The sequence below is a fragment of the Scatophagus argus genome, chromosome 12, assembly GCF_020382885.2.
Source record: "Scatophagus argus isolate fScaArg1 chromosome 12, fScaArg1.pri, whole genome shotgun sequence".
Taxonomy (NCBI): domain Eukaryota; kingdom Metazoa; phylum Chordata; class Actinopteri; family Scatophagidae; genus Scatophagus; species Scatophagus argus.
In genome coordinates this window covers 14674406-14689198 of record NC_058504.1, presented here as the reverse complement: position 1 = coordinate 14689198, position 14793 = coordinate 14674406, and the positions used below count along the sequence as shown (strand labels likewise).

Here is a 14793-nt window from a genome sequence, read left to right as displayed (position 1 = left end):
CATGCTTCATCTTTCTATTCCAGATGTCAAGCTTAGCAAAAATTATCCTGTGCCTCACAGACATCTTCCACATTGCAACAAAAACATCGGTTATCACCTTGGATTTATAACGTCAGGGAAAGTGAATTACAGTCTCTACAGTCTCTCCAAGCCTTGTGTAAAACAGAATCTAATCCTTAAATTCATTGTATGAAAAATTAAATCCTGTTTGCTTGGTTTTACATCGTGCCTCTATTATTCCATGTGTGAATAACAGTATTTTCTGGTCTTGTAATATCTGATAAGCAGGGTAATTCTCCCACTCTTGGATCCACAGGCTTTGCAGTAATTTTCTAATACAAGGGCTGTAATTATGCTGTCAGACCTGTCTCATGCTAAAGAAAGCTGTTGTGGGAAATGGAAGGCCTGCAGGCAACCCTGCCAGATAATTGAGGGCAGCTAGTGGTGGCAGTGCTGTTTTTTGATTGAAGATTTAATGTTACTTGCATCCAAGAGGAGGATGTTGATTATCGATCGTCTGTAAAGACTGTAAGGCCGGGGCCAGGATCTGAGGCTATTGATCTGTAAGAAAAGCACTGTGTTAAGGTGGTTCTGTGAGATAGGTCAGCAAGGTCACCTGGGTCAGGCCAGGCCAGGCAATGTCGTGACGTTGTGTACATTTGATATGCAAAAACAGATTCATCGATTTTTCATTGGGGTATTAGGATTCAGATTGTGCAAAGTGCGAGGCAAAATGCCATGCAAAGCGGATCTGGTTTTCAAAGACCAGGAAAGGGGCATTGGATTTCAAACCAAGAGATTTCATGCTGTTTTCCTTTTGAATGGAGGCTGAGAGGAAGAGATACAGGTCCTGCTGCTGAGTGAAGGAAGAATGGCCACTTTATCCCTGACAAATTTATTATGTTACAGTCCCTTTCAAGGTTTTTGCTGTGTTATTTTCTGCTAGGGTATTAATAATTTTATGCCCTTTTATATGAGTTTCTCAAAGTACATCATAAGTACACACTTATTGTAACCTACACCTCTCCATAGTTAAATAGCAACTAAATAGGGACATAAAAAGGGATTATTTAAACTTTCTTTTTTGTAACATATGGGTGTTGGATGCCCAGGATTAGAGGTCTCAGTCTGCATTTATGCCTTAGCTGACAAAGGTAATGGGACTATAGTGGTGTTTTATAATCTGGTTATTGTCATATGCATTTCTACATAAAGAGCAAACTATATCACCAAGCAAAGTGTTTTCCCTTTAACTTGTGTTTGAGGACACTCACTGTCCCTAGAGTGAAGGTTTTTCATCCATCACCACATGGACTGTTTTTGGGGTTGCAGCAATCCAGTCCCCAAGCCTCACTCCTTACAGATGCAATGGCAACACTGCACAAATCTGTTCACTAAAAATAGTTGTCTCTCTATAAATGGTGCCTGTGGTACACAGCCATGGTTCTGTTACGTTTCTCTGAGATCCCTTCAAGAGGATGAGCCGCATACTAAAACTGTCAACAAGGAGGGATCATATTCACTTTTTAAATAACACCAGTTTTGTGTGGGGTTGGTCAAGCTATGACTGGACACTCACTGTTCATGGTCATGACAAGTTGAAAAAAAATGTAATTTTCATGTGAATCTAAACATACTGAAGGAAACAAGAACATCCAACATGAGTAAGTACAATTCTGACCCATTTATTAGCTTTTTTTTTGCACACTTACAATCAAGGATTAGTTAAATATCCATTGGCGTTAAATACTCTATCTACACAACATCATCTATTGAACATATAATGACAATATTGGACAAAAAAGTTTTACAATGGCAAAGAGATCTATGGGCAGTGCTTTCCTCATTTAATTTAGTCTCTGTCATAACACACCATTTTTACCCATCACACAAAAGAGTGAATTTAGTTTGGTAGTTTCAGTTTTAGTTTGATATTGCATAATTATTCTAAGAGTGAAATGACATGCAGTGCCGTTATCAATGCCTACAATAAGTATATTTGTTATCTGTGGAGTTAAGTGATATTCCATTGCTAACTCACAGCACCATTTGGGTACATCCATTTTTTAAAAAATAAAAAAACAAAAAACAGCTATTGTGGGCGATTGCACATACAGTATGTGGTAGTTCGATGGACTGAAATGATGTTGCCCCTGAGGTTGCTCTGTTGCTTCAGCTAGTGATATAGTAGCCTTTAGTACGACTGGTTCTCGGCTCTAAAGTGAGAACAGGGTTATTGATGTAAGCCCCAACCTGATGTACGAATGTGCATATCATACACAACACTGTGCATACTTCACAAATCAAGGACTCACACTGCCTTGTACGTTGTGTGCTCAGCTAGTCATGCTGGCGGGAAAGTGGCCATAGTTTGTTTTTGTTTTGTTTTTTCTAATACAGTGTGTGTCTTAGAGGGTGCAGTCTATTGCCTATGCAGTCAATACTCTTCATTGATGTTGGCATAGCACCATCATCATCATCATCATCACCATCATCATCGTCAGCTTCTCTTTCTCCTTCTTCACACTCGTATTTAGAGACGGTACTTTCTCAGAAGCTCTGATTGCCACATGTACTTCCTCTCTGGAAAGCGATCAGGAATCCTAATCCGGCGGAAGTCCTGGATGCATTTCTCCAGCTCTTGTTCTGGGGTCATCTTCTCCTTGTTAGCTTTCCTCTTTGCCGCCTCCCGTTCACGGACCCCAAAGGTTCTCACGCGTAGCATGTCAGTCTTGCGGCGCATCTCTGCTTGCTGCAGCATGTGAACCGGTCCTTTAGGCATGGTACGGTCCAGCGTCTGGACATTGGACCGGTGGCTCACAGGGCCACAGATCACGGTTCCATGAGGGGAGCTGGCTTCCGATTGGGTTTCAGAACAGGAAGTGGAGAGCTCGTTGAAGGAAGTGCCACTCTCTCCCTCACGCTCGCTTTTGTGGCTCTTGCAGCAGCAGTCACAGTGAGAGGACAACCACCTCGAGGGCCCTCCTAGAGAACACATACACAAACACATCTGTCAGTTGTTGCCCACATGCAGTAGATTCTCTGTCTTGCAGAAAGGAAGAAACACACTGTAAATGAATGTCCCTTCTATCTGTGTGGTGACAGATTCATGCTGTAATCAAAAGAAACAGTCGCACTGATCAAGCAAATACTGACAAATGACTATACAGCAGTTCAGCATCATACAAAGTGTGTGTGTGGGCATTGATGTAAGAACATGCAAGTTATTGAATTTGACATTTAATTGCTGAATCTCAAAGAGCTGGTGGGCTGCTCACATTGCTTCCTCTGATAAGGAGAACCCCAGAGCTCAGTGGCACTTCCCAAAAGACCTTTCCCATTTCCAAAAGCCAAGCTTGTCTTGAAGCCAAAGCAATGCTGCCTTGCAGCGGCTTGGTTTCTTATTAGACCTGCAACCTGACTGCCTATTATTAATAAAGTGGTGTATTATTTTTTTTTTATTTTCATAACACTCAGTCAAATAAGTCGACAAGGCACTTTCTACCTTTAGGGAGGCAACACGGTAGAAAAGCAGGTAAACACAGAGTATAATTTATCTTAGATAGTAACAGAATAGGGTCAGTGAAGAGTGTAGTGAACAAATGTACCTGCAGGCGCCCTAACCTCCTGTCATGAAGTTTAGATGGGGAGCTTGTACTTGTTTATTAGTCTTCATTCTTCCTCTTGTACCTACTTCTTGTGCCATCTCACATCCTCCTACACTGCTAATTATGAGCTAGCAATACTGTATTGTATCGCTCGCTGGCTTGTGAAGCGTTAAAGCAAACGCTATAGTTGTCTTTCAGTTCCAAAAATATCTTGAACTATGGTCTCATTTAGATGTACTAACAGATAAACGTGCTGAAAATGCCTGTATTTGCTGTAATATAAACATCAGTGTATGAGAAATAAACTAATGTACAGAGACTTTAAAAACCTCTTAATGGCTTTTTCCAGTGTGATGATACAGACTCAATAGCAATGATATCTCAGAGGGAGCAATAATTTGTCCATTACCTCCTTCCAGTGTATGCACCAATTTATACTGAACAGAGTTCAAGGGGGATTTTAACCTCTGTGTGCGCACTGTAATAATGACCTTATCTCTGGTGCGATGATTGCATTGGGCTGATAGTGAGAGAGTCACTAACAGCTTTTTAATGGCTAATCCATGAGTAAAGAGGCCAATCAGTGCACCAATTTCCCCCCACAGAAAATGAATCAAGCTGAATCCAGCAGATGAGCAGCACCAGGCAAATGGATGCAGGCTCTTTAGTGAGGAGGATAAAGAGGAGGGAAGCTGAGCATTGTTTCTAAATGGATGGATGCTGTAGTCCAGAGGGGCAACCCGTTTAGGAAACTAGCCAACACCCAATAATAGTGTCATAAAAATTTTAGGCTACACAGGAGAATTGTATCAAAGCTGCTGACAGGATGAGAAGCACCTGAGTCTGCATTTTTTATGCAACAATTTCTCTAAATGGTGCATGGACATGGAAATGACTGCTACCATACAACCTTTAATGCAAAAACAAATACGCGTGACAAAGAATCCAGCCTCAAGTTGTATGTTTTGAATAATGAGATGTAGTGTAGTGTCAAACTTTGATGTCCCCTTTGGAACCAAGACAGGAAACAACTAAGAGCCTTGTCAGGAAACACAGTCATTCATGGGTACCACTTAAACAAGTGTATAATACCCGTCGGTACCTTTTCAGGAAAGCCATTGATTGCAGTGTGTTTTTCTCAGATCTATACAGCCTGACTTACAGATCATATTTCAACCACACTGAAAGACTGGGGTTGGTCTTCAGACCAGGCTCAGGCTGTGCACTTCTCATAAATAACAGAGAGAGAGGGAGCCGAGTTCTGTGCAGAGGCATGCGGGCGTGTCACACAGACTATCCTCAAACTCCCCTTCATCTCTAATGAAAGCAGGGATGTTTGTCTTCATGCCTGAGAGAGGTCAGAGCTTTATGGGAATACAGCTGCCTGGATATTAGATTAAAATGACATATTTTCACTCATTATAAGCTTTTAAATGACAGGAAAGTAGGACAAGATGGGGACTGAAGGCAAAGGACTATGACAAACTCAAATCCAAATGTCATTGGGTTTCTTGCCAGACATTAGTGTGTTTGTTTTTATCTGTGCCTCAAAAATGACTCATCAAGGGTGTCCGATGACTATTTCTTTAATGGCAGAGGAGCTCTGTGTCTCAGTCGTGTAATCTATGCTGAAACTTGAGAGGCTAAAAATAAATAATGAGCAAAATAAAAAAAGAAAAGAAAAAGACCAATTTCATGTTGATATTGTGCATGACAGGAGGCTATAATGCAGTTTAATTTGTATTTTGACCCAAAGCCATCTGCTTCTCAAATGTGAATCATAGCAGTTATGTGAACTTTGCCCTCAATCTAAATAAATGAAAATAAGTTTTGAACACAAAATAAATAATATAAAATATAATATATAATAGTACATTATATAATAATATAATGTTATATATTATTATATATAATAATATAATAAAAAAATGAAATTCTGAAATAAATTTGCTTGTTTTCTTTGTCCAAACACAACGAAATCCTGAGGGGGTTAAGTGCTGTGAATCATCTTCAAATGCTTCAGTTGCTGCTTGGTTCTTGTACAATAATATTCTCTGGCCAAGACTTGTGAAGCAAACAAAACAGGGAGAAAAGTTGAGCTTTAGACGAGATTAGTTTAGTGAAAAAAGCCATACGTATTGGGGGTAACACTGTCTGACAGGTTAAATATGCATATTCATGCAGCGAGTCAGGGAGTTAAGCTCATGTGAGTGTAGACGCTCTGATCTTAGACACACTCTTACATTCTCCTACACCCATATCCAGTTACACAAATATTTTTTAGCCTGCCACTGCCTCAGGAAGCTTGTAGTTTACATGCTTGTTAGCTCACAAATTAGGCCAGCGTGTCCTTGCAGCAGAATAAAAGCTTGTCTTGCAAAGGCAACGACTGTCCTTACAGGGTGAGGGAAATCCATTTTACCAAGATAGTCCTATTTGCTGCAAAAATATCAGTTCAGCAGTTTATGTCCAGCCTGATGGCTACAGTCATCATCTTGCCGGATATAATGATGTCTGGAATATCTGCATACAATTGAGTTTGTCAGCATTAATTAGCTCCATCCAGCTAGACTACTCTGCTGAAACAACAGCAGCAATGACGAGAAAGAGCTGTAATCAGGGGTAACCCATGGAGTCCCAGTGTTACATTCAAGGTCACTCTTACTCTCTCATGGTCCCATTACTGCTCCGGCCCAAATGATCTGCCTTCCATGAGGAGAATGACAACTTCATTGGCTGATTGTGAATGAAGAGTGGCTGCTGTTCCCTCTTACGCTTCGAGGTTGGCTGCCTGCTCAGTATCTCTCTGACAGCAATGCAGACAGACTGAGTGTCTATATCAGCTTCTCCCTGTAGGCCTGTCCCCTGACCCAGAGCCACACCTCTTCATGGCACGAGGAAGAAGCAGGATGAAGCAGGGAATAAACGAGAAGATGTTCTGAGTAATCAACAATCTTCTGTCATCACCTAAATGATGCCTCAAGAGGCTTGAGAAAAGATGAGGGGCAGGTCTGACCCCTCGCTCTATCAAGTAGGTGATATTCAAAGAGCGATTTCTAAGGATTTGTAAGTCTCTTTTATGCAACAATTCTCTGGGACAAATGTGACCAGATATGTACAGTGCAGACCCATCTCTAGCATCTCTGTGCCAATAAAACAATCACTACTTTACAAAACTGACCCGTGTGTTCTGTATACCGTCACATGGGATCCCCTGTCTTCAGAAAACTCTAAGTCCAGCCCACAATGGGAGATCTACCATCCCAGTAGCCATTAAGCGCCTCTGCAGGGATAATTATGGTGTTAGATGTCAGACAGTGGAGTGGAGAGTTGCTATACTTGTTCCCCAACAGTTAGCAGAAAACAGAGGACATAGGGGAAAAAAATTACTATTCAGATGAACTAGATTCTAGTTTTAAAGGAACATATTGGAGGTTTGGGTGTCTAATCCGCCTTAGTATCCATCTAAGTTATCCATCTCATCTATGGTGTATTCGAGGGCATTCCCGACATCTGTGATTTGAACAGTCTTACAGCATGTTGTTGGAAAGGCCTACACAAAACAATCAATAAGCAAGAAAGGACAGTGAGAGAGGGTTATGGTGAATTAGCTGATTTCATGCATTAAACCGTTATTATTTAGCAACCCAGTCAGCCACTGCTCGTAACTGAGTTACTGTGCAGCAAAAAGGTGCAAAGGCACAAAAAAAGATTCAATACGACAGAATATCTTCTCATGCATGTGCTGCGTCCATGCAAGTTCATTGTTATACAGTAATGTGGTGAAAGGAAAGAGATGAAATTGCTTCACATAAATAAATATAAAAGCTTGTAGTAATACAAAATATTTAGAAAGATATTGTTTGTGTTATTGACATAAAACATGACAGAATATCAATGCAGTGCTTCGAAATTCAATGCAACCAACTTCAAAGGATGATTGTTTTCAAAAAATATATTTTCCTTTTACATCAGCAGCTTTCCAGTAAACTCAAGCTCCCAAGGTGATCCAATTTGTCTACTTTAGTCGATGTACTGCACACACCCGTGCCTTTTTTCTGACCATCCTTCTTTCACACATGTTTGAGATGTTCAGGGGAGAACCATCTATTTCTTGTAAGCATAACCAATCCATCCAGACACCAAGGAGGTTCCTTGGGAGCTTGGGGACAGTCCAATCTCTGCCTTTATTACACCTAAGCAATTGATTACTTCCTCTGTCTCTTCCCATTGTTCAGGAACCATTATGGCCACACATCATAACATTCACAGCCCAAATGAAGACCTGCATGGTTATATTAACAGCACACCTGGCAAGTATCATTCTCCATCTTTACTGTACACGCCTCCCATTTTGACAAGCCAATTCTGCACAGCCCTTTCAGATGGAAAAGAATGAAAGTGTCTCTGTTCCTACCGTTGGACAAAGATTTCCTTTGTCACTGGAAGCAGCAATATAAAAGCAAGTTATGATACTATTTTGTGCATGACTATGACTAATTTTCCTCTGTGCATTGAGAGAATCTTTTCCTAGTTTAGAATGTGACATATTTTAAATTACCTTTGAATTAGGTTTGCATTTGTCTTTCTAAATTGCATCTCCATCATGGACGGCTCCAGACGAGGAAATATTTTGGGATAACAGATTGCTTTTTAATCAGCCAGCACTTTCCTCTTTCCCCAGAGATAATTAGCAATAAGGAGACTGGTCCCAAACGCCAACTGGAGGGTTAGAGTTGTTAATCACTCCAGCGATAATGACGACACTGCCAATTGAAAAAATTAAATGTTCCTATCACGCTAAATGACCTACATTTCTGCTTGACAAATAACCTGTCAGGATCACTTATGTTTGGAAGACCCTTTCTGCCAGTAAAAGAGAAAATCTGATGGAAAGTTCAATACAAAATTGCTTATGACAATTTTATTTATTTATTTATTTATTTTTAACTTAATTTTTTGTAACTGTAATATTTATTTCATAACTTGGACTTCTTACCTCAAAATGCTGAGTTATCATGTCATAATTTTGTTATTCTCTTGCAAGAGAGAACCAAAATAAAAATATTGACTTCTAGCCTTTTATCTTGTATTTTTTGGCTTTTTATCTCATAATTTTAACATTTTGATTTATAGTTTTGAATTTTTTATTTATTTATTTTGATTTTATTATCTCATAATTTTGACTTCTGATCTAATGTTTTTGACTTCATATTCAGATTTTTTTTCTCAATAATCTCGACTTTCTCTCAAATAATTCTGACTTGAAAAGTCAAACTTTTGACTCGCTATGAGCACTTGTTAAATCATGCCTAATTTTTAAGCAATTTTTGTGCTTCCATACCTAATCTGCCGACTGTGGATGCAATACTGTGCAAGATGCTGCAACCAGCTTCTCTTCTCGGTTTCTATTCGCTCTCAGGCTCAAATGTTTATTTAAAGGCTGAGCAAGTTATAGCTGGTCAAAAACAAATTATTCATCATGGCCATCAGGTGCAAAAAATCTTGTTCATGATTAATGCTCAGACATTGTGACCTCCTGGAGAGAGTGCACTTATACTGAAAGAATCATTTGTTTTGGTCTGTGAATAAACCAGTCGCATAAATCATACTGCACAGGAGTGGCTGTTGATAATTGAGAGTAGAGTGTCTTAATTTTATGAGGGAACAGCTTCCCTGACTGTTTATACAGATGATGCTACGCAGTAAAATGATAAATATCTACGGTGCACATTTTGGAAAGTGGAGTCCAAACTAATACTGAGAGCCAGTGAAGCCTGTAGAAAACAACTGACGCATTGAGCAAGAAGAGCAACATGGATGATGCTAAGGAACTGACAGACTGGAAGAAAGTCTCTCAAGTTGTTTATTGTGCTGGATTGCACTTTTTACACTTTGAACAAGTCCAGCCTCTCTATTTCAGTCCATATGCGTCTGTGATTGGATGGGAAGGGGGTTGAAAAAAGAGCAGCAAAATGTTCTTAAAACAACAAACGATAATAAAGCACATCTGTTTTGTGTCTACCCCAAAGGTCCACTTGTCTACATGCATTCTTAGTTTAGGACTACCTGCCTTGGGCCAGCCAGTGTCCCACATTCAGAATCAGGTTGCAGTAATAGTTTTGAAAGTGGATGCGGGATGCTGTGCTGCTGCGAAACAAGGGCTCTCACGCCTGTCTGCCTTTGATGTGTCTATCCATCATCCTGACTAGGCCTCTATCTTTTGACTCTTATTATATATTTGTGTTTCCTTTCACCCTCACACTATCTTCTCTCTCTTAATGAAAACACCATCTCTCCTTTTTCTTCCGTGTCTTGCCACCAAAGAATGATTTTCCTCTCCTCTCCCTCGTACCCATTGAACTTTCCTGTCTGATATTTCAGTCTATTTTTGCTCCTCGCTCCCTCACTCTTCCTTCTGCCTCAGTTCTTTCTCCCCATGGCCAGGTCTCATGCAACTTTTACTCCCTCGTCCCTCATGCTCAGACGCTCTTTCCTCCATCTGCTCGCCTCCATCTTCTTCACTTCCGTTCAGCTTCCTAAAATCCCCTCTCATTATTCCTTTCCTCTGCGTGCCCTTATTACTCTGCGTCTTCTTTCCTTTCCATGCCGTACTTATTGAAGTTTCTCCCCTGTCTCTTCCATCCTATTTCATCCTCCTCCTACTGTCCCATGTCTTCATCCCATGGCTGTGTCTGTTAATGGAGAAGGGGGTGAACACCTACACCATACGCTGAGCTGCAAAAAGTTGAATGACTCAGGAAAATCCTGCCTGGCTGGATGTTTGTGCGGGTCAAGGCAGAGCTCTCTGTTATAATTAGCTTGCATTAACAACACAATTGGCAAATCATGAGCAAGCCATATGTCACCCTCCCACCCCGCCAACCCCACCCCACGCTGCCATCCTTGACCCACCAAGTGGGTTTTCTTCTGCTCTTCCAAAGGGAGCCATTCAGAATAATGAACATGAAGTGCTTTTTAATTGGCCATATGGTCCAACTCCTCCCTCTGCACAGTGTGGAATGAACCATATTTGCAGCTAATTAGGAACAAACTTTGTCTCCAAATAGAGAGCAAACCTGATTTCAGAGAATGCAGTGGCATTCATGTGAAATTCTGCTGCCAATGGGTGGTATATTATTCATAACCCATCAGAACCGGAGCAGTAACCCATGTTTACTCATGGTGCATGTGTACTTCAATTGAAGCAGCATTGTGATTCAACTCCCTTGAAGCCAGTGGGCAAGTTTGTCTCTTATCTTGGATCCAGAACAGACATTTAAAGGCAGCCACTGCAAGGAATGTGAAGATTCAAGAAGGATGTGTTGTAACCCCACCATGCCTCCTGGTGGTGTGAGCAAACATGCATCAGCTGCAGCAGATCAACTCTAAATCTAAATCATTACAGACTAATTAGATCGTTTATCTTATGGAGAGCAAAGTGGAAAAACATTTTTTTCTTTACATCTTTTAAAGAGAAAGACACCATTTCTAATCATGCCACATCATACTGATGTACCTATAGCCTGGATGTGGTTTTATCGGGGGAGGGAGGGGCTGGTTCCCTTATTTCAGTTCACATTGGGTGTTTGTGTTTAACTTTTCTGTTTTTTGCACACTAATTACTTCTAGACCCATAAACCACTAGTTTATCTCACATCACCTCTGAAAGTGTGGGGTAAGAATAAACCTTCACTCACGGTAGAAGATGTACTGTGCGTAATTGGACCAGACCCTGTCATCCGCGTAATGACCGACGGAGGACGCAGTCAGGGACGAATTGCAGGCCACAATGTGAAAGCCGCTCTCTGACAGCATGTCAAAAGCTCTCTCCAGGTGCCTGAACTTGAGGTAAAACCTGCAGGTGTAACGGTCCGGCGGTCTGTCCGAGTCCCTGTTCTCATTCAGGGCGTCTCCAAATACCTCTTTAGCCAAGCCAATCCTACTGCTGATGAAGATTCTTGGTAACTTTTTGGCCTTGGCATCAGTTTGACTTTCTCTGCCTCCCCCAGCGCAAACGCCTTTGAAAGCGACCGTGATGTAGCCGTACCTCCTGTCCAAGGAGTAAGAGGGATAAAACCTCAGGTCGCTGCCCTGCGACGCATCGTCGAGATCACTGTAGCACAGGTCGTCTTGAAATAGTTTGGAGTCATCCGACGACAAAAGTTTGGCCAATTCTGGCAGCTGGAAGTATTCCGCCTCTCTTTTCAACCGTCCTCTCTCGGGGAAGTGGTCAGGGAGGACAACTTGCTTGTCTCTAAGGTAATCCAATACATACCGAAACAGAAAGCCATCTCTGTCGATAAAATAACGCCCTCTGAGATCCCGGGACAAATCATTTGAAGACCCTTTCTTGTTAGAGAACAGCTTTCCAAGTAAGGAATTTGGAAAGCTCGTCAAGGTGCCATGGCGAGTATAATACACCTGTCCACCCACGTTTAGCTCAATAACATCCGATGGAGGATTTTGCACTGAGCCTTGCTCTTTTGTAGGTTGTGTTTTGCAGTTTTCGCTCAGTGCCATTTTTTGGAAATCTTGCACGAAATCTGAATCTCGTCTCGGAGCGCAAACGTCCCAGAAGTTCAGGGTGTGGGGTGCAGCTGCATGGTGCTGGTACACTCACATCCAAAGCATAGCCTTGATTCAAGCTGCAGTCCTCGCATCCAGTATCTCATGACAAACAATGCCAAGGTGTGCCTACAGGACATCCTTTAACGCCATGCGTAAATGTGCTTGTCCATGGTGCATCCTTTCTTGAACAGAATCGATAATCATAGCCAGTGAGCGCATTATATTTCACTGCGATGGGTCGTTGCTGTGACTTAAAAGAAATATAATACTCACTTGACTGAAATTTTTCGCCGTCAAAAAAGTAAAAACATTTTTTGCTCAAGTTTTCCGTGCAAAGGTTCGCCGTCTTGTGTCTGGCTTCAAGTTCAACCACATCATTCCATGATAAATTGCAGAATGTGCGTGCATCCCATCATTTTTCTGCTAAGCATCACTCCAGACACTTGGGATGCTCCTGAAACACGCTCCGAGCTTGCTCACATAGAGGAGAATGGAAGCGGGACTCCTGCGCGCACCCATCACTCCAAACTGCTGAGTGCGGAAACGTTTGGTCCGATAGAAGGTTTAAGATAATGTTGCTCCAAGCCGTGCAAGAGAGAGAGAGAGAAAAAAAACGTCCCATGAAGTAATGTCTTACATCATCTTAAAGGAAAATGACATTTACAGACGATCGACATAAAGCAGACTGATGTGGGTGCATCTATGCAGTTCTCGTGAAATTCTGATTTAGCCACGAGCGGCGTGCAGCTGGCGGAGAGGATTCGGGTCTAATGCAGTTTTAACATTCAGTGTTGCGGATTTTAATCCCTTCTTCTGAGTCTTCACAGAGGCTTTCGCATTTGCATTTAACGCTTTTAGCTGACGCGCTTATCCCGAGAGACGGGTGAGGGGTTTGGTCCCATGCAGTGTCCTGCTCAGAGACTCATCGGCAGTGACAGCCACGCGTGAACAGAGCTGGTGATCGCACAGGATACTATAGGCTTACTACTACTCTTTAACTCCCTTGTCACTCTAACCGGCCATAAAGACTCAACCTTCAGGCAACAGTGTCAGTTCTTTCATCCAGAACACTGTGACTGAAAATTGATTCCTTCCTCATCGATTTGACCAAGTGAATTCTCAGTTCAGCACCTCGGACAGATCTCGTCCCACTCCAGGTCACAGCTGCTCGATGCTTCATCTACTCGCAAATAACCTGATGGAGTATAATTAAAAATAAAGCTGATTGATACCCCTCCAAGCAGAGAGCAAACCTATCTGTTTTAATGTTAAATGGACAAAATGCCCTCCAAACAAGGTCCATTTTGGCATCAAGTCTTCCCAGAAATGTTCCTTGCGTTTGTTCCAACAATTCTCAGTCAACGGAAAGAAAAATAAACGGAAAATGAACCCTCATTACTGAGATATTTCTTCGTCTGGATTATAGGAGCAGGGGGACAGAGGTTTGGGACTTGTGTATTATTGCTCAGGGCCTGCTCAGTAAATTTGTCATAGAGCCATCAGTATATCCCATAGTGAAGCGAAGTACTGTAGGGTGGAAAATCCAATTTGGAGAAAGTGAGATGCAAGAGTGAATTTAAGGCGTGACAATGCATGTCATCACCCACACATTCAGTCATGTACCGGCTACAAGCTGGTGTTGCACGTAAGGTATATGAAAAGGGATGTATGTGAATGTTTACTTGGAAATATGCATTCCAATATGTATGATCACCTGAATCTGGTAGACTAACAATCAGTTTTATACTTATGGATCTGTTTGTTTCAGGACATTAAGTATAAGGTCTCTTATCACTACTGCCATCAGCAGCACCAACTCTGATCTGGGTACAGACTGTTTTGTATCTCTCATGTTTGCTTTTCAGCTTGTTTGTTTTTTTTTGTGTGTGTGTGTGTGTGTTTTGAAGCCACCTTGTAATAAATCGAAGGCTTTTATTGCTACAGCGCTGAACGAAGGCGTTGATGATGGGAGAGCACCCTTGACTCGTGGTTTTGAGGAGGCAGCGGTCACGCTTTACCCTGTTAATTCAGAGTATATTGTGCTGGAGAGGGGTTGCTAAGCAGCCACAGGGGACTGAGTGGGATTCAAACACTGGGGATTTAGAATCACAGTGAGCATACCACTGATGTCCTTTTTTTTTGTGATGTCAGTATTCGCTGCTCACATTGTGCATAATACTGTAATATTGTGTGGATTGTGTGACCTTAGCAGTGGAGCAAACACCACCGTATACAGGAGAATAAAAAGGTGACAATCTAGATAATTCTCTGGCAGTTTGTTTGCTTTATTTGTTTAATAAATTCTTATATACGATTGTATCTCTGGTGCTGGACTTGTGTAACAGTGAGACAGACAGAGAGTTTGTTCCCTGCACCTTACTTTTCTTCCAATATGTGCTGTTGACCCTGTTTCTTATTCATCTCACTCATCTTCCCATTAGAGCCAATTTCCCTGCCTCCTGTCTATGCTTTATGTCCTGTTCGTGAGCTGCTCCCAGGTTAGAGTCTATCTTTTGGAAGAGGTTGAATTACATGCAACTTCAGCATTAATACTGTAAGACAATATGGGCCCCAGCTGTTAGACCTATACATTAAATTGACAATTGTGGATTTT

General features: G+C 41.6%; 1 protein-coding gene across 1 annotated transcript; it reads right to left on the bottom strand.

The window, feature by feature from the left end:
* Nucleotides 1–1689: 1689 nt before the first annotated feature.
* Nucleotides 1690–12824, bottom strand: LOC124068070 (BTB/POZ domain-containing protein KCTD16-like). Its single transcript, XM_046405983.1, has 2 exons — nucleotides 11309–12824; nucleotides 1690–2985 (listed from the first exon to the last, which is right to left on the bottom strand). The coding sequence occupies exons 1-2, from the start codon at nucleotides 12129–12131 to the stop codon at nucleotides 2534–2536; spliced, it is 1275 nt and encodes a 424-aa protein (XP_046261939.1). The 5' UTR covers nucleotides 12132–12824; the 3' UTR covers nucleotides 1690–2533.
* Nucleotides 12825–14793: the final 1969 nt, after the last annotated feature.

Bases quoted from the DNA above. Each gene is read 5' to 3' on its own strand.
- LOC124068070 (XM_046405983.1), bottom strand. From the start codon at position 12,131: ATGGCACTGAGCGAAAACTGCAAAACACAACCTACAAAAGAGCAAGGC. The intron at 2,986-11,308 runs GTGAGTGAAGGT...TGTGTTCTCTAG, and splicing joins CGCACAGTACATCTTCTACC to GAGGGCCCTCGAGGTGGTTG.